The sequence below is a fragment of the Periplaneta americana genome, chromosome 3, assembly GCF_040183065.1.
Source record: "Periplaneta americana isolate PAMFEO1 chromosome 3, P.americana_PAMFEO1_priV1, whole genome shotgun sequence".
NCBI classification, from domain to species: domain Eukaryota; kingdom Metazoa; phylum Arthropoda; class Insecta; order Blattodea; family Blattidae; genus Periplaneta; species Periplaneta americana.
Genome location: NC_091119.1, coordinates 160,746,382 through 160,766,809, shown reverse-complemented (window position 1 = coordinate 160,766,809; position 20,428 = coordinate 160,746,382). Strand labels below are relative to the sequence as shown.

Sequence of the window (20,428 nt, the reverse complement as noted above, 5' to 3'; positions counted from 1 at the left end):
GATTTCCAGCCTCCGTGACGTTTCGCTAGTTGTCTTTCGATTGCATATCCGAGAATAATCGATACTTGTGCTTTCATATTGCTACAATGGTGTCTTCTGTCTTCTGATTGGTGGACACCTGAACTTTAATGAATAGGTGTACTTTAATGAGATGTATTAAAGGGCTGCTACCAGGTGTATAATTACTACATTTCGGCATGGTCGAGCATAAAATATGATAAAACATAACCTAATAAAGGGTAATAAACCTGGAATTTTTTAAAGCATAAAATTAAATCTAGATTTTTCGAAGGTTGTTTTTAATTAGATTTAACACATTTTTAAAATGGCACTTACCATTTTATAGTTCCGTAGAAACAAAGGAAAAATTTGCAAAGTACTGTACTGCACACTTAAATCCCCAGGTATGTTGTTGCTCTGCTTCTTCAAGCAAATAATTTTACGCTATTTTAACGTACCTACTGTAATGGAAACATTTTGTTTCGTAATACAGCATTCAAACTCATCACATCACACTTTCCTAACATTTGGAATCTCTGAACACACCTGGTTTGTATTACAACAGTCATCCAAATAATATAATACTTCTACATTAAAATTTTGTCCATCATATTGGAAGGTGGCACATTTTAGAATGTTCCTGTACATGTGGTTAAGACTACGAGTGTAGTCGTGCCAAGGCGGGCCAGGGTGCCACCTGGTACATTTTTTTTCAACCTGGTCTACTTCTTAAAATATCAATTGTCGTACTTACTTCTTACTCAAATTTTATAAGTACCTACAGATTAGTAGTGTGTATAATAACAGCGATATTACTAGTAATTAATAGTAATAGTAGTCCACACCTGAGGAGTAACGGTTAGCGCGTCTGGCCATGAAACCAGGTGGCCCAGGTTCGATTCCCGGTCGGAACAAGTTACCTCGTTGAGGTTTCTTCCGGGGTTTTCCCTCAACCCAATATGAGCAAATGCTGGGTAACTTTCGGTGCTGGACCCCACATTTCGCCAGCATTATCACCTTCATCTCATTCAGACGCTAAATAACCTAAGATGTTGATAAAGCATCGTAAAATAACCTACTAAAAAATAGTAATAGTCCACCGTTGTGGAGTAATGGTCAACACATCTGGCTTCGAAACGAGTGGGCCTCAGTCCAAATCCTGGTTGGGGTTTTTCCGGGGTTTTCCCTCAACCAATTGAAACACAGCCATGCACAATAACAACATCTGTTTTCATAGTAACCGGTTTTATCATTCAATACATCGATAATATCTCCAACTACGATCACCAGTTGTCTCATATCATATGCGAAAGCACATGAACCATTCCTGTCTGTTGCCACTACTTTATTTACAACCCATGTATAAATGTAGATATTAGCACATCAGTAAATAGCATTATAAGTCTAGAATAAAACTGAACTAATGCCATAGAATTATTATATTTATTTTAGGAAATACATCCAACAGAATATAAAAAAAAATATCAATTACCTGGAATATATGCGCCATCCGAGCCTGCTGCTGAAGAGAGCAGTGATTTTCAATGGACAGAATCACTGGATAAGGAGATGTTACGAATGCACTGCGGTTGATAGCTTCCACTACAGATCGGAATGGAATCTTCGTAGTAAATGTGTGGCCATGATAGATGAGAGGTGATCCGTCATCTCCATCCCAGCAGTCCAGTTCCACACAGCGGCAGCCAGTTAGAAGCACCTGATGACAGAAATAACGTTCATTACAACGTAGACTATGTTGTTCTCTGACAATTAATTCCAATGGTCAACAGTGATTGTGTTAAATGTACAATTTCTGCTGTTTCTTAAGTAATTTCGTCTGCTGATTCCAAAAATAAACTCAGAATTTTTCTACAACCCACCATTTTTTTGTAATTTTGGAAAAATTGATTTATTTTTATTGCTGTATAGAGTCCTAATGGAAAGAAAACATTTCAAATATTTCATTTTATTTAACAATAATCACCTATAACTTTAGATAATTGTTGCCTGTGACGTCAGAATTCATAAAAATAAATTCTATTCCTCGTAAGACTGCGAGAGTTAGTATTAATTCTCAGTTGAGTTGGAACTTACATTCATGAAACAAATTTCTTAATCTGTTTTTTTTCTTTGTCCTAATTTTAAGTGTGTTAATAGTACATTATGCAACGAGCCTATAATGATAGTAATTAAGAATCGAGCTCGTTTCATAATTTTCATACGATCTTCTTAATTACCATTATAGGCGAGTTTCATACGACTTTTTATGCTCGACCATATTTCTAACTTGAAATTACCGGTATTCAGATGTATACATTTTATTTATAGGTATCTGACAAGATCGGAAGCGACCTTGTTCTAGGTCGTGAATTGTGAGATGTGCGCAGACGCGAAAGTATTGATTTTTTCCGAGGAACAATAATGTCATTGACCTTGACATAGTCCCGTTAAACTTGATACTATTATAACATTATACGGTAACCTTGATTATTGAATTCGACATTGAAAAACGAGATGACAAATTGAATTTATTTGAATATTATTTACAATTAACGCTAATTATTATAGTAACAGAACATAACCTTCTGCGACAGTATTGGATTTCCAGCCTCCGTGACTTTTCGCTAATTCTCTTTCGATTGCATATCCGAGAATAATCGATACTTGCGGTTTTATAACGGTACAAAGCTGACTTGTCATTTATATATATATTGATGTACCGAAGTACATCATGTGACTTGTCATTGGCTGAACACATGTAAGCTGAGTTATCATTGGCTGAAGACCTGTACTTTAATGAGTAGGTGTACTTTAATGACATGCATTAAAGGACTGCTACCGGGTGTATAATTAGTACATTTCGGCATGGTCGAGCATAAAAGTATCTTATAAAACGAAACATACCTCGAAATACTATATAAATCACATAAACAATTTTTGTTACGTTTGTCATTAGTTACCTTTGAATTTTACTACACTAGTTAAAAGAGCTTACGAATGTTCTTTTTATTGCAAAATAGATAAGGACATCTATTAACTGGGTGGCTAAAAAGATCCTGTCATATGGCTTTTCCAGTTCCAATGATATGCCGGAACCTGAGGATCATTCAACAGACTGTTACTTTCTAGGAAGCACAGATCAGAAGATTACAGAGAACTTGTCAGAGAGCTGATTCAGAACTACAACGTGATGGGGTGTCATATCTCTCAAAATAACTTCTTAGATTCTCATCTATTTTTTTTTTTCCTCAAAACCTTCGGATAGTGAGCGACGAACATGGGGAGTGTTTCATCAGGATTTTTCTGAAATGGAAAGGTGCTACAAGGAAAAATGGAGCCCGAATATTCTGTCAGACTACTGCTGGACACTCAAAAGAGGTGTTTCTCAAGCGAAGTATAGCCTAAAATCTATTTCACATACATTTTAGGTAAATAACTTAAATATGATTTTAGGTAAAATGTTACAAGGTATCAATACTAGAAAGTTTGAATTACATTTCATATAATTACTCAAAAACTCTGGGTGATAGAAAAATTTTCAAAACAGATTTCAAATCAACACGAAAAATGCTATAAGAATCGCCCATTCTTTATCTTTAACAAAAAATATGTTTAATTTTGTTGATCAATGATTCTTAAACACATTAATTAATGGGATTAAAAAAATTAAATGTAATTTAGGCCTGTAAGTCCTCAAAACTTATTCATGTATTGTGTTTCATAATTTCAGTAGAATCCTTCTTAACTGGCACTAAAGGGACCAGGCTAATTCCGGATACGAGATTTTGCTGGATAATTGAATAAATATTTACAAAAAATAACCCATTAGTATTTTATGATGCCAATTTTTGAAATTGCAGCCATGTGAAGCTTATTTCTCAATCACTTGATCATAACTAAGTAACATAAGAAGTGTGTTGATCTTCTTTATTAGAACACTTTGCACAACACAAATACTGTCATCCTTTGAGGAGTTTAGTGCTGAGAGAAATGCGGTTCCGACTAGTCTAGCGCGGTACTAGAGTGGGAGGGGACAGTGACAGCGGCAGTCTGGAAGGAAGTACAATCATACTGAAAACATTCGCCCAATTTACGAGAGCAGTATGCCTATTAGTTTTCTAACGTATTTTTGGTGAGATAGAGATACAACCATTCGTACTTATGTGTTCAGAGAAGGAAAGTATTGTAGAAAATTTTATTTATTTATTTATTATTCATTTATTTATTTAATACTTATTTATTATTTATTTTGGTGAAGTTAAGACCATCACACCACCAGAAATACAAATAGCCTCCGTCACACCACCAGAAATACAAATAGCCTACAATAAAATAAATAACAAAAAAAATCATAATACAACTACAATAATATAAATGAAAAGAATCATACTATAAAATTTAGTGATTAGTAGAATTGAATTAAATTTGTAAAGTAATCAATTTAAATATACTGTTCTGCTGAATTCACTTGAGAAGTAAAACTACTTGATTTGTATTTTAAGATATCACCAACAAATGATTTTCGCATGACATTATAGGAATCTGTTTTTCACGATACCAATCACACATATTCTAAAATTCCAATAGAATAAAACCAAAAGTTTTCCACAACATGTTTCCTTAAAAATGACTTGTAACAGTGAAATATTTAACGAGTAATTCATATAACATTAACATAGCTAACATCAGGGAAAAGACTGAAGACTGCATATTTTTGGACGATTAATACTTCCCACTCTGCTCGGCTTGGCTTGGCTGTAGCAACAAAAGAATCTACCTGCAACCGCCCCGCACCGATGGCAAGAATACCTCAGGTCCCAGCGCTAAACTCGTCAGAGGAAGACAGTACCACTAATTTCGATTCCATTATTCACTGAACATGAAAGTTCGTGCGAACTTCCTAATGTGGCAATACTAACAGCCCAGACTGTGGCAATACGACAAATTTAAACATCATGTTTTTTTCCATTTTTTTTTTGCCCACCAAAAGTGCTGTTGTTTTGTATTGTCAGTTAATGGCGTGCCAGTTACGAGAGATTTTACTGTATAATAATAATAATAATAATAATAATAATAATAATAATAATAATAATAATAATAATAATAATAATAATCATCATAATCATCAATACTGTAAACAGATGAAAAGCAATTCACTTGAAACAAAATCAGGAAGTGTTAAATTTATTCTGGTTGTACTTCATTTTCACAAAACGACTGGATGAATAGACAGACATCTGCACACTGATTGTATATCTACTCCTTTGATCTTCTGAATTTGTTGAGGCTGCAGCTATTAAAACTGAAAGACAGCACCTTCATTTCGGAATGTATTTTCTCAAGTCCACTGACATTTGTGAAGTACTGGTACTTCTGACTCCTTTATTCATAGAAGCTGGATTAAAATTGATAGGGTACCTACCTGACTGTACAATTCCACGGAAGACTCGCCCTTGAGCTGGTGCCCTGTGAGGTAGGTATTGTGGGATGAAGCAATGTAGTAATGAGACAGAGGTTGATCCATCTCACTTTCATCAGGCCCCAGTCGTTCACTGACGAACGCATAGTTGTCTTTGTCCATTAGGAAACGAGCAAACCCCTCAAATGATAAACAGCTCTGAGCTCGAAGTAATGGGTCGGGCTCGTGCCGCTAGAAAACAACATAACAGATTTAATATATTTTGTTAACTACAAGTTCAATTCACAAGCACTTTTTATTATAGGTTACGTGCTAAAGGCTCTGCGTTTCTTGTACTGAAACTAGATTTTAATAAAATATTTCTCACTGATTAACTTTATGACTCTTTACTGTGTTAATATGAGGAAATTACCTGGCTGACTAGTTTCGAAGTGATATTCATTTTCCAAAGCCTGATCGGTGACTATACAAGTGTTAAAAGTGTACATAGAACAATGAAAAATATTTCTATTCTACAGTAGTGGTGTAATATTGTTGTTGTAGACCCACTGGAGAGAAAAGGGGGCTTGTTAGTGAGCACTTCGAAGACTATCTTTAATAATAATAATAATAATAATAATAATAATAATAATAATGATAGAGAGACATTACAACAAATACTGTCGTACAGCATATGCATCCTGAGGAAATGAAACTGCAATGGCCCATAGTTGCATTATTTTCTGCTTTACGTCGCGCTTAAATTCTTTCTCCATTTCTTCATTTCTTCTTAATTTTTCCTTTCTTTCTCCATTTCTTCCTTTTTCTATTTCTCCTTTTCTTGTTTGGTGTTTCCATTCATTCTCCATTTCTTTTTGTCTCCTCTTATTTTTTCTATCCTTCACCCTAATGACTGCATGCCATTTTTTATTTAATAAAATGCGGGCCTTTATTTTTCACGCAAATAACCTAAAACTGAATATAATAGAATTCGGTTGTGGGACCAATGAGAGCAGTAGCAGTAGCAGTAGCAGTAGCAGCAGTACTGGTAGTAGTTTATTCACCATCCTATAGATTTTTACAAATCATGGCTTCGTGAATTTTATTTCTAGGCCTTAATCTAATTTCTATAAGCATATTTATGAATTTATAACATTTTTACTGCAGGACATCTGCTGACACGAGGTAAGGGGATTACAACTAAGATAGTACAATTTTCCTGTGGTGGCTGAGCTTTCAGACCTTCGGTCTGTCACGTAGACGTCCAGTTTCGAGTCCCAGTCAGGTCTGGCATTTTTCATTTTGTGGCGGACAAGGCCGCAGTTGGAGTTTTTCTCGGAATTCTCCTGCTTTTCCCCATATTAGGCATCTACATCATTCTGTCACCATTTCTCCATTTCGTCATCATTTCATAGCATTCCCCAATCGCCAGCTGGTGATGCACGAAGGAGGCTGGCCTAGAGATGAATGGGGTTGCCTGCTTGAAACCTGGGTATGCAGCGAACCTTAGTATAGTCAGCCAGTGTGGGTTTGGGAATGCGCCTAGCTTGAGGGTTAGCACAATAGATCGTAACAGGTCGCAGTGCTGGGCCATAGTGCCCACCTCCCGTAAATTCTATTTCATTCCATTCCAAGTTAGTACAATAATAATAATAATAATAATAATAATAATAATAATAATAATAATAATAATAATAATAATAATAACAACAACAACAATAATAGAAATGTTCTTAATAGCAATAACGAACTATATGCCTTCACAATTACATATCATAGTCCCATCGCTCTAATTTCCGGCAGCCAATCACGTTGCAGGTCAGCTACATTTAAACGTGTGCTTCTTGTGATTCGCTGAAGAAGACGTTATCCATTTCTTAAGGCTCGATAAAGACTTAATATAATCGCCTGCCATTTTGACTCTTTTGTTGGCGTTCGCAGAAAGCACACGAAGACGTTATTTGCCGCTCAATTATTTTCTGAATTACAGTGCGTTTGATTTATTATCATAGAAGCTACGACATGATAACGGTGTGGCAAATAGATTCCTCGTATGGTAGCTCGGCAACGAAAGAACAAAAATGGCGAACGATACTACCTACCTAGACTTTATAGAGCCTTCACTTCCTAAGACGTAAGCAAAGAGGAGGAGTCACGCCAGGAATAACAGCATCGCGACTATAGTAGTTTCATGCAAGGTTTAAAGACATAAATTTCTCTACTCTACTGTACATGGCATATGATGCAGCAACAACCTGTTGATTATGCTTTTAAATATATATATTTTTTTTTTGTTTACTGCTTATTATGAAGCTTGGAATATTGTTAAACATGTTTATGCCGCTGTGTAAAATACTTTTAAGACTTGTGGTAAATTATAGTCTTTATTTTTTTTAATTAGTACACGTTAGAAATTATGTAACAAACTCACTGACCTGTATCAAGGCCTTAACTTCTTCCTCAGTATGCTGCTCCATCTGCCGAGTCTCCAAGAACTTCATAAAAGTGGCAAGAGTTATGACTTGTGACTTCGACGTGTCAACTCCTGCACAATTTGAAACAATGCTTGCCGCCGCAATTGCATCAAAGATCTTTTTCTTCTGCAGGTTTGCGGAGCTCTTGTACTCAAACAGATCGAGAGAACTGTTTCTTGTTAGCAGGCCTACAACAAAAAATATGAATTGTCATTTTAATATGAAAGATTATCTTATTAGCATATATATTAATTGGTTTTCATTCTTTAACAAGGAAATGTAGTGCTTTTAAATTAAGTAAGTTATAATAGAATAGACTTATGTACACTGAAAATTACTTATTCATGAGCAGGGTGCGAATTAGGATTTCAGATGAGGGGTGATAGAATCCTAGATAGAGAATACCATACATAAAATTATTATTATATTATTATCGGTATTATTATTTACTTACTTTGTTACAAATGGCTTTTAAGGAACCCGAAGGTTCATTGCTGCCCTCACATAAGCCCGCCATTGGCCCCTATCCTGTGCAAGATTAATCCATTCTCTATCATCATATCCCACCTTCCTCAAATCCATTTTAATATTATCCTCCTATCTATGTGTCGGCCTTCCCAAAGGTCTATTTCCCTCTGGTTTCCCAACTAACACTCTATATGCATTTCTGGATTCGCCCATATGTACTACATGCCCTGCCCATCTCAAATGTCTGGATTTAATTTTCCTAATTATGTCAGGTGAAGAATACAATGCGTGCAGTTCTGCGTTGTGTAACTTTCTTCATTCTCCTGTAACTTCATCTCTCTTAGCCCTAAATATTTTCCTAAGAACTTTATTCTCAAACACCCTTAACCCTTAACCTCTGTTCCGCACTCAAAGTGAGAGTCCAAGTTTCACAACCATACAGAACAACCAGTAATATAACTGTTTTATAAATTCTAACTTTCAGATTTTTTGACAACAGACTAGATGACAAAAGCTTCTCAACTGATTAATAACACGCATTTCCAATATTTACTGTATTCTGCGTTTAATTTCCTCCTGAGTGTCATTTATATTTGTTACTGTTGTTCCAAGATATTTGAATTTCTCCACCTCTTCGAAGGATAATAATAATAATAATAATAATAATAATAATAATAATAATTATTATTATTATTATTATTATTATTATTGTTGACATTACTGTGATGAAATGTAAACATTGGAAGTAAGAATAATAAAGTAATGATAATTATATTTTGTGAGGGGGGAAATCCCCCCATCCTTCCCATTAATTCGCACCCTGTGGGGTTCTGGCTGATATGTATGGTAAAGTTGCCTAATTTCGTGATACTCCTAATTCCGTGTTACGTTTTTTCACTGAATGTCACAAGATTGGGTGTCTTGCTAGGAAGTTCACCGATGTCTCAAAAGTAGGCGAAAGATGCACTCTTTCGAGAAAGATGTCTGGCGCTATGGTCGAATGGCAAAGCTTTGACTGACATTCAATTTTAAAAAAGTATCACGGGATTAGGGGTATCACGGAAATAGGCAACTTTACCCTACATCTATTATAAGGCAGTACATCTCACTTGACAATATGTGTCAGAGGAAGAAGAATTGTTTATATATGCATCTGAAGTCTGACTAGTGTAATATGTACCTAGCTAGTTGGTGATGTATGCAATGGAAGGGGAAAGGAACTGACAACCCTACCCCATTATCTCCTGGCCTAATTGCTTCATAAGTGGTGCCATATTGGTATCATTTGTGTGGTTCAGACCTGTCTTCGGACAGTTGAATAAGCAACAACAATCTCTGATTTATGTTGTTGCAGCAATTACATTTTGCATACAAAAAAAATGAAAAATGTGCATCAGTTAGAAAAAAAATTCAAAGTATACCGTCTTCTCCCCTAGTAAGTGCTGTTGTTATTGTATTAAAGGAAGAATGTAATTTTGCCTACTTTTTACCAGAGGCAGACTATAAAGTTTTCCAAGTGGAGTGATGGTCATTACCAGAAAATGGTCTGCTGACAAACTGCATCATAGCTTAAGGATGACAGTATATTTACATTAATTTTTAATGATATACTAATATTAAGCATTTTACCAATTCTTTGAGGTGGTTTCGCTGCATGTTCTGGTGAACTCTTGACACTTCCATCATTCAGTGAACTGTCAGACATACTGCGACATGTGATTGCAAGCTGGTCGAACAAATCTCTTAGGTCCTTTCTTGCTCGTAAACTATAACAATAAAAACAAATTTGTGGTCAACATATCAATATCACACTATTATGGTAATATTTTAGAAAAAAATAAATAAACACGCAACACTCATTGATATGTTTACAGTTTTAACAGCTATTTACTGTTTACTTGTTACAAGAACATCAACCATGCACTGCTGCAGCACATGGTTCTAGTGATGCAATGTTTACAGAGCTAAATTTAATCTGCTAACTTCTTAGTCATAAACAAATGAAATTAACATGTTATTGACAGACATAGCACCAATAGTGCATAAGCCGAAAGCATGATCATATATTAGATTAGATTTCTTGTCTAGTCTTTGTAGTTATGTGTGAAGTGTAACAGAATACTACATAATTTATTTTCTGTTTCATGTCCATATTCGTTTTTATGGGTGACTTTAAGATATCCGAAATACTGTATCTATACTAATAATAAATCTGTAGCCGAAATTTTTCTGGTAATTTTCGATTTTCCAAAAACAATTGGTCCTAACATATATAATTAACCACCCTGAAACGGAAAATCGCTTTTTTTTAATTTTTGTTTGTATGTCTGTCTGTCTGTATGTTTGTTACCTTTTCACGCGATAATGGCTGAACGGATTTCGATGAAAATTGGAATATAAATTAAGTTTGTTGTAACTTAGATTTCAGGCTATATGGCATTCAAAATTCATTATTTAAAAGGGGGGTTATAAGGGGGCCTGAACTAAATAAATCGAAATATCTCGCTTATTATTGATTTTTGTGAAAAATGCTACATAACAAAAGTTTCTTTAAAAATAATTTGCGATAAGTTTTATTCATTGAAAAATTTTGCCATCTAAGGCCGTGTAATGAATTAAAAAACAAATGACTTCGTTTATAAGAGGCCTTGGACAGCAACAATCGAAAGCTATGAAAGATAGCCCACAGAGAATGTTTCTGTGTTTGTATGAAGTGAGCTAAATTAACCGATTTGTATAATTAATTATTATTTCACCATTGGAAAGTGTAGTTTCTCTAGATGGACATAATGCTATAATGTTATTACAGTAACTTCTGATATAATATAATATAATATAATATAATATAATATAATATAATATAATATAATATAATATAATATAATATAATATAATATAATATAATTTAAGTTATTTGAAGGGTTCAGAACCATAGTGGGCCAAGCGCCATTTACTGAATACGTAGAAAACAAGGGTTAAAATTAAGTTATTACCATAATTCAATGGAAACCTGTAACAAGTAAAATAAAATATACACATTAAATCTAAATGATGTCAATCTTCATTAAACTATGGTTTCATGTAATAAAAATTAAGAAACATGTTAAAGGAATTGTCATTGCACCAAATGAGTGTCTCTGGACCAAAATGATCGCATTTTAATTATTTGAATGCAATTTAAATTAAGTAACATATTAAACGATTTATCCTTCTATCAAACACGAATGTTCCCTGGATCAAATGTCCTATTTTAATTATGTAATTACTTTATATTTATTTCTAACGGGTGCAGCGGAGCGCATGGGTATGGCTAGTCTTTAATATATTTGTTTTTTATTTAAATGTTTCCGTTAAGGCTTCAGTTAGGTACTACAAGATAAAAAAATTAATTTACGTTTTGTTGTCACAGGTATTCTATACTACAGGAAATAGTCACTTATAAATGGCTTTTAGGGAACCCGGGGTTCATTGTCACCTTCACATAAGCCCACCATCAGTTCCTATTATGACCAAAATTAATCCACTCCCTAGCATCATATCCACGTCCCTCAAATCCATTTTATTCCAAGTACCAAATCTCATAACCTTATTCTTTTGCTGTGGTCGTGCCACATATCTTCACTAAATTATAAAATGTAAATGAGACAGAAAACAATATTTACTAATCAGAATCACTGAAGAAAAACAATATTCTTTGAAAGCTGTGTGAGTGTACGGAAACATAGGGACTTAAATGGTTCTGCACATGCAAAATGTTTGTCATCAGCTGATTATTTCTAGAAACACAGTTGGATTTAATAAAAATACAATTAAACTGCGCATGCATTTACAGTCGGATTAGAATCGTGAAACTTCCTTTGATATTCCAGTAATTTCTTTCTCAGATTTGCTCTAAGATGGATGTCAGCAGGTTGTGTAGTATGTAGTCCATTTATTTGGTAATTTATTCGAAATTCTCCATTACATCGCAAAAGTAAAAAATAAACAAGTTAAGGTCACAGTACGAGTATGTCGGTCAACCTAGTGGCATTGGAAATTTTTTTTTTCGTATTATATGTAGGCCTATAGGCCATTCATTATCTCGTGAAACTAAATGTTTGCGTATGGCGTAGCTCATAGTAAGAACTTTATGGTAGGATAAGTGAGCTAGCTAGCTAGCTAGCTAGCTAGCTATAAGTGGAAGTGTAGCGAGGGAGGGACGCTTCCCAGTCATTTTCTTTTTCTCCTCACGTGCAAGTAAGTTTCACGAGATAATACACGACCTATATCGCAGAAAAAAACTTTTGAAGTACTGTGTAGTCAATTTAAATACTATTATAGTCACAATCATGCCATGGTATGAAAGAAAAATTTCACAACCTCGAGCGGGAATCGAACCTGCGACTTCCTGTTCTCCGGTCAGGCGCTCTACCTCTGAGCTATCGAGTTCGTCTCACACCAAACGCTTGGAATTATCCTTTCATAGTGGCGACTCTGTTATAGAGTACTGTCCATAGCGTCTGATCTAGTCAGCACTGCTTATGGGTTGAAAGAAACTTTACAAATGTAATCTTCATTTTACGATGTTTGGTGACGTATACACGTCCGTTGATTTGACATATTAATGAATTTAAATACTATTATAGTCACAATCATGCCATGGTATGAAAGAAAAATTTCACCACCTCTAGCGGGAATCGAACCTGCGACTTCCTATTCTCTGTTCAGGCGCTCTACCACTGAGTTATCGAGTTCGTCTCACACCAAAGGCTTGGAATTATCCTTTCATACTGGCGACTCTGTTATAGAGTACTGTCCATAGCGTCTGATCTAGTCAGCACTGCTTATGGGTTGAAAGAAACTTTACAAATGTAATCTTCATCTTATGATGTTTGGTGACGTATACACGTCCGTTGATTTGACATATTAATGAATTTAAATACTATTAATGTCACAATCATGCCATGGTATGAAAGAAAAATTTCACAACCTCGAGCGGGAATCGAACCTGCGACTTCCTGTTCTCTGTTCAGGCGCTCTACCACTGAGTTATCGAGTTCGTCTCACGCCAAAGGCTTGGAATTATCCTTTCATACTGGCGACTCTGTTATAGAGTACTGTCCATAGCGTCTGATCTAGTTAGCACTGCTTATGGGTTGAAAGAAACTTTACCAGTGGCGTATACTGGTTAAAGGGTTTGGGCTACCACTGACCCTATTATTACACAAAATATATCTAACAATTACTTTAATTTTAATTACTATGGTAAAACTAATAATACAAAATTATTACATTATGTTATATTATAAACTTTTTCTTTTGTAATTTCCATGGGCTACCGCCGGTAGCCCCGGTAGTCCGCAAAATACGCCCCTGAACATTACAAATGTAATCTTCATCTTACGATGGTGACTATAATAATATTTAAATTCATTAATATGTCACATCAATGGACGTGTATACGTCACCAAACATCGTAAGATGAAGATTATACTGTGTAGTCATTAAAATTTTATACTCAGGACAATAGCAAGTCTCCACAGCTCTAACGTTGCTTAAGAAAGTAAATATCTTCTTTCTAAATATTAATAATTTTAGTGTAACATCATCTACATGAGTAAACAAGAAAGATATTGACATACTAAACCATAAAGACTTAGGAGCCCTGTATGAAGGGTTCAGAACCATAGTGGGCCAAGCGCTATTTACTAAAACCATAGAAAACAAGGGTTAAAATGAAGTTATTACCATAATTCAATGGAAACATATAGCAAGTAATATAAAGTACACACATTAATACTAAATGATATATCAATCTTCATTAAACAATGGTATTCACTTAACTTTAACCCTTGCTTTCTCCATTTTTAATAAATGGCGCTTGGCCCATTATGGCTCTGAACCCTTCATATCTTAGTCAGGGAGAGGAATAAACAAGTCATAAAGTCAGAACTTTTGACTAAATTTACAGGTGACCCATAAGTAATGTCATTAATTTCAAGAGGTTATTCTTTAAAATATTTCAAACAAAAAAGTTTAATACAAATTTGCTCGTTTTTGCTTACTTTGCAAGATAAAATATTAGAAGCAAATATTTTGACACTAAGTACTTTTGTTTCATAAATCATAGGATCTAAAAATACAGAACAACAATAAAGCGTAAGAATACTTGTGAAGAGAAATGTTTCCTCATTTTTCTCACCTCCAACCTATCTGTGCACCATCTATCACGTATGATATTGAAGACCATATCGTTTACACTGAGAGATTAAAATGATAAACTTAAAGTTGACAACTAATAGTTTAAATTATTTTCTTTAATCATACCTGAAGGATCGAAACAATGCAACGAAGTCCACAAAATCAAGTTGAGTCTCATGCGTAATGGAACCAGCTCGAAAATGCCTCATTTGCCACACTTGTTCAGGCCCACCAATTATCTTCCCTTTCTCTCTGCAAAAGAAATTGAATTCAGCTTTCACAAAGAAGTTGGAAAATATATTTTAACTGGAAAGAAAACGGGTATGATTGAGAATAATTATGATTTTGTGTATTTTACAAATGAATTACAAAATAAAAAAATATATTCGTGATTTACATGTGTTACACAACGCTTAAGGATGCAAATAATATGCAATATCGAATAATAATAATAATAATAATAATAATAATAATAATAATAATAATAATAATAATTTAGATGATGATGATGATGATGATGATTATTATTATTATTATTATTATTATTATTATTATTATTATTATTATTATTAATTATTGTCAGTGTTTTTCTTCTTGAGAAAATTGTGGTGAAACTCTATGTAGAAATATTATAAGGGATGGGAAGATGATTACTAAGGTTCCGATAAAGTAGCTATATCAGGTATCCTTGGTCTCTGCGTTTTTTTACAAACATTAACTAGTTGTCGCGTGTCCCCCAGCCGACAGTAGTGACGACGTATATTCAGTTCCTATCGGCTGTACTGTCCATTCACTGATGTTTTACCTAGAGAGTGGGAATGCTCTTCCCAGCAGGTAGAGTTTTAGCTAGTGGAAGAGGGTAATATATACTTAGTCTGAAGCAAATCAATCCCCTATAATATTTCTACATAGAGTTTCACCACAATTTTCTCAAGAAGAAAAACACTGACAATAATTAATAATAATAATAATAATAATAATAATAATAATAATAATAATAATAATAATAATAATAATAATAATCATCATCATCTTATACAGCTATACAATCTATCCTGATACAGCTACTTTATCCAAACCTTAATGATTACTATCCAGTGCACGGAAATTTTCTAATTTTTAACCTCCTTTTCGTTCAGCTTTAAAACATTCAAGGCATAAGCAGAATTCAGAGAAAAATTATTTTATGGACATAATTAATAACATACAGTATTTCTCGGTTTCTCCAGAAAAAACACTTTTATTATTATTGTTATTATTATTATTATTATTATTATTATTATTATTATTATTATTATTATTATTAAAGCCTAGTTCAAATAAACCGAGTAATAACTAAAATCTTAGGACCGTATTCATAGACATTTTTAGCGCGGGCTTCCGATGAATGATCAGCGTTTTTCGTATTCATAAACCAGTGTTAGCGATAGGATATGATTTGAATTCTGTACAAGTAACCAGTGGATAGCCGGGGCTAGCTTAGTACGCTCGTAGCGCGTGCTGCGAAATGTCTATGAATAGCACCCTTAGGGCCGTATTCATAGACATTTTTAGCGCGGGCTTCCGGTGGATGATCAGCGTTTTTCGTATTCATAAACCAGTGTTAGCGATAGGATATGATTTGAATTCTGTACAAGTAACCAGTGGATAGCCGGGGCTAGCTTAGTACGCTCGTAGCGCGTGCTGCGAAATGTCTATGAATAGCACCCTTAGGGCCGTATTCATAGACATTTTTAGCGCGGGCTTCCGGTGGATGATCAGCGTTTTTCGTATTCATAAACCAGTGTTAGCGATAGGATATGATTTGAATTCTGTACAAGTAACCAGTGGATAGCCGGGGCTAGCTTAGTACGCTCGTAGCGCGTGCTGCGAAATGTCTATGAATAGCATCCTTAGGGCCGTATTCATAGACATTTTTAGCGCGGGCTTCCGATGAATGATCAGCGTTTTTCGTATTCATAAACCAGTGTTAGCGATAGGATATGATTTGAATTCTGTACTAGTAACCAGTGGATAGCCGGGGCTAGCTTAGTACGCTCGTAGCGCGTGCTGCGAAATGTCTATGAATAGCACCCTTAATTTTTAGAAGACACAATATATATTACATACACAGCGTTTCATTCAAAGAACTCATCTATAAAACATTTCAGAATGACTCTACAACAATACTGAATGTGAACGTAAATTCTGTAGTTTCGGCCTCATGAAGAATTAAATGTCTAGTAGGCCTACTCGAATTTATTTAAACCAAAATATTGTTTAACACAGTAAAATTGTATAGCTAAGTTCTGTGATGTGATGGTATTGTTCCTTATAGCTTTGCATCAGGCAAAAGAAAAGGCAAACTTTAGCAGAAATTGTTTAAAAGTTAAGCAGTAAGCGCGCTTTTGATTATTATACTTCCAACATATGAGTAGACTGTAACACTGAGACTTGAGATTTTTCGCTTCTTTAGCTGTGCTTAATTACGTTTTACGTCGTTCTTACATTATTCTTAGACCTGGGATTTTTCATTGAAGAATCCGTAGCGACACTTGTGGCGGACAAGGTTGTAGTTAGGGTTTTTCTAGGAGTTCTTTTCTTTTCCCATGTTAGGCATCTACATCATTCCGCAAATATCTCTCAATTTTGTCATAATTGCGTAGCATTCCCCAAACGTCGGCTGGCGACGCACAGAGGGAGCTGGCCTAGGGATGAATGGGATTGTCTGTTCGAGACCTTGATACACAGCGAACCTTAGTGTAGTCAGCCAGTGTCGAGTTTGGAATGCGCCTAGCTTGTAAGTTAGAGCAATAGATCTTGAAAGGTCGCAGTGCTAGGTCGTAATGCCCCCTCTCGAAATTGTATTTCATTCCTCTTAATATCGATGGTGTTTAGGTAAAATGGCTTAACTCACAAAATAATTTTTTTTTCAGAAAAAAAAAATTACACATTGCACTAGACTCTCGCTAATTCGACCCTCACTAATCCGGCCTCTCAATTATCCGGCCTTCTTTTTGTGTACCTCCTGTCACTTCTACTGTAATAATTTTCTGGAAAATATGCATCGGTGCCATGTGTATATTGTATTACTTACACACGTATGTACTTATTTATGTATACACGAGTGGGACGTTCTAGTTTCGTTTTAAAGGTGTGGTTGGTGCAGCTTATAACATTAAATTCAATGACATTTTTAAGCACTCTCAATAGTCCGGCGCTGTCGCTAATCCGGCTTCCCTCTATGCAAAGAATGGCCGGATTAACAAGAGTATACGTATTATTAGTTAGCCTACATTATATGAAGGAATGTACACATAATTGTCTTCAAGTTTGGTAGGCCCTAATTAACCCTTAAATTGGCAATGTATCCTATAGGATACAACAGGTTAATAATTTTAATAGTATAGAAAACAAATTGGTAGGAAAATTAAAATTTCAAAATACTATAACAATGCACAACATAGAAAATATGGACATTGCGATATTTGTTTTCTTTACAGTCCGACACGGTTTAATAAACTAGTGTGAGAAATGAAGTTTTGCCAATTTAAGGGTTAAATTGGAGATCTCGCATGTTAAAATCATTCTTAGCTATAATTAGTAATCATTTGTACCCAACAAAATTTTATTGTAAATGATTTCCTATGTTTTCTTATCTTTTTGTTTACTTATTATTCTTTATGAATTGATTAGTAGGCCGATCTATTGAACCCTTATTTAGGGCGGCTTTTATTTATACAAATTATCTCGGCAAAAAGTCACATTTAAGAAATGAGGATTGAGCTATTTTACCTAAACACCATCGATATATTACTCTTACATATTACTGTACAAAGTAGGCTATCACATAAAATTTATTTTACCTCCTATTTTTTACATAATTGAACAGACATCTGTCTGTACAAGATTGTAAAATAACTTAAACTCTCACTACAGATATGTGACGATATTATTAGCCTATCAAAATTTGTAAACTGTTAAAATTAATAGGTACACAATTCGTATACTTCTGTGAAATAAAGTTTTAAAGCACATAAATATGCTTGAGAAAAACTACTAAAATACAGAGTGATTTATATAGAACTGACACATTTCTTTCTTTAATTATTCCGTTGGAAATTCGTTCAATGACCCAATTTTAGCACCAAATTAAGCAGAATGTTCTGGAGTTTCGATTCCTTGTCACTAGATGCGCAGATGTTTATGTTTAATTCCTATTGTTGGCAGCACTAGATGCGCAGATGTGTATGTTTTATTCCTATTGTTGGCAGCTGTTTTCGACATTTTGTGTCAACGAGAAAATGCAGTACACATTAAATCAACGACTCTTCCTTGTGAAGCAATACTGGATTACGAATTCAATTACAGCTACTCAAAGGGCATACCAGAGAGAATTTGGTGTTCGAAATCCTCCCAAAAGAAACACAATACTGGGACTGGTAAACAAATTGGAAAAAACTGGATCTCTGGTGAGTGAAAAGGGCAAGCATCGTTCATCTAGGCTTCCCACGGTTGTTGTTGACGTAAGAGCACGACTGGAGCAGTCACCCAAAAAATCATTAAGACGTTTGTGGCAGGAGACAGGGTACACCTACTCAATGTGTCAGAGAGGCTAAAGCCATATAGGGTTACGGTTGTTCATCAGCTACAAGAACCAGATAAGGATAAAAGATTGAATTATTGTCGTTGGTTTCAGACGTTCATTGTGCAAAATCCTGCCATATTGTCCATCACATGGTTCACAGATGAAGCATGGTTCCATTTATCCGGTTATGTGACGACCGAATAATTTCCAGGAACCTGTGGCCACCGAGATCTCCGGATTTGACAACGACGGACTTCCTTCTATGGGGTTACTTAAAATACAGGGTTTACGCCACACGTACCCAGACATTGGACGATCTGAAGCACAACATCACACAGGAGATTCAAGCTAACAACAGAGTCCTCCAACGAGTGGCCAGTAACATGGAACGAGTTGTGCCTTCTGCAGGATGGAGGACATTTTCAACATTTGCTATAGAGGTAAATAATCTCCCAAAATTCCGCTAGCACAATTCGTTTTGAAACAATTAATGAAAGAAATGTGTCAGTTCTATATAAATCACTCTGTATATCAGAACATTGATTTGACACGTCATCTTGTTATTCGATCGACGGATTATCCTGTTTCTTTTCTTGAGTTAATGTTTCTTTGCCTCAGGCATAGCAATGCAACTGTTTCACAGTCTAGTATATACAGTCACGAAGCTCAATAAGTAGGGAATATGCATCCATAGATAGTTGCTAACCACTAGGATCGCTACTATCGCCTCATCACAGACAATGCGAAATAGCACCGGCACAGTCTATTGTTTCTAGTAGTCTCATCACCTCAAGCTTCGTAACTGTATATACTAGACTGTGGCTGTATCAGAGTAAGGAGTTCAGATGTCGGTAATACAATGTGTTAATAGCTTGTACCGTTGTTACATGGCTGCCACCAAGAGCGAGGCCTTCCTTTACAAGGGCAAATTTACGTAAGAACTGAAACTGAAGACGCAGGCAAATGTGACAGACTTCATCACGAAAGCCAAATTAGGGTGATGGAGAGCGTTCAGCGCAGGAAAGTTGTGTAAATAGTTTAAACAAACTGACGTTTTCATTTCACAGTACCTTTTTTTTTTTACCAGAGTGTGGTTGTGTGCAGTAATAGTTCAGTTTCAGTACAGCACAATCCTGTATAGCGTGCAGAAACAATGGCAATTGCATTAAAACGGAAGTTTCAACAGTATTACGCACTTCACTTCAGGTACAGTAACAAATATCAGATTTCTTCGATTAACCGCTCACTTCATTCCCTTTATTAGACTAAAAGAATAATTTTAGTTCTACTGAAAAGTCAGGGAGTCAGGGACTTACTTATGATATCTCTGCTTTTCTGTAA

At 35.1% G+C, this 20,428-nt stretch overlaps 1 protein-coding gene across 5 annotated transcripts in view; it reads right to left on the bottom strand.

The window, feature by feature from the left end:
* LOC138696773 (1-phosphatidylinositol 4,5-bisphosphate phosphodiesterase epsilon-1-like) overlaps positions 1–20,428 on the bottom strand; it is a 561,655-nt gene that overhangs the window by 18,409 nt on the left and 522,818 nt on the right. For all 5 annotated transcript variants that reach the window (XM_069822163.1, XM_069822165.1, XM_069822164.1 and 2 more), the window contains 5 exons: positions 14,647–14,772; positions 9,970–10,106; positions 7,834–8,060; positions 5,423–5,650; positions 1,493–1,717 (listed from right to left, as the gene is read on the bottom strand). In XM_069822163.1, the coding sequence (XP_069678264.1) occupies positions 1,493–1,717; positions 5,423–5,650; positions 7,834–8,060; positions 9,970–10,106; positions 14,647–14,772 (943 nt within the window). The remainder of the gene's footprint in view (positions 1–1,492; positions 1,718–5,422; positions 5,651–7,833; positions 8,061–9,969; positions 10,107–14,646; positions 14,773–20,428) is intronic.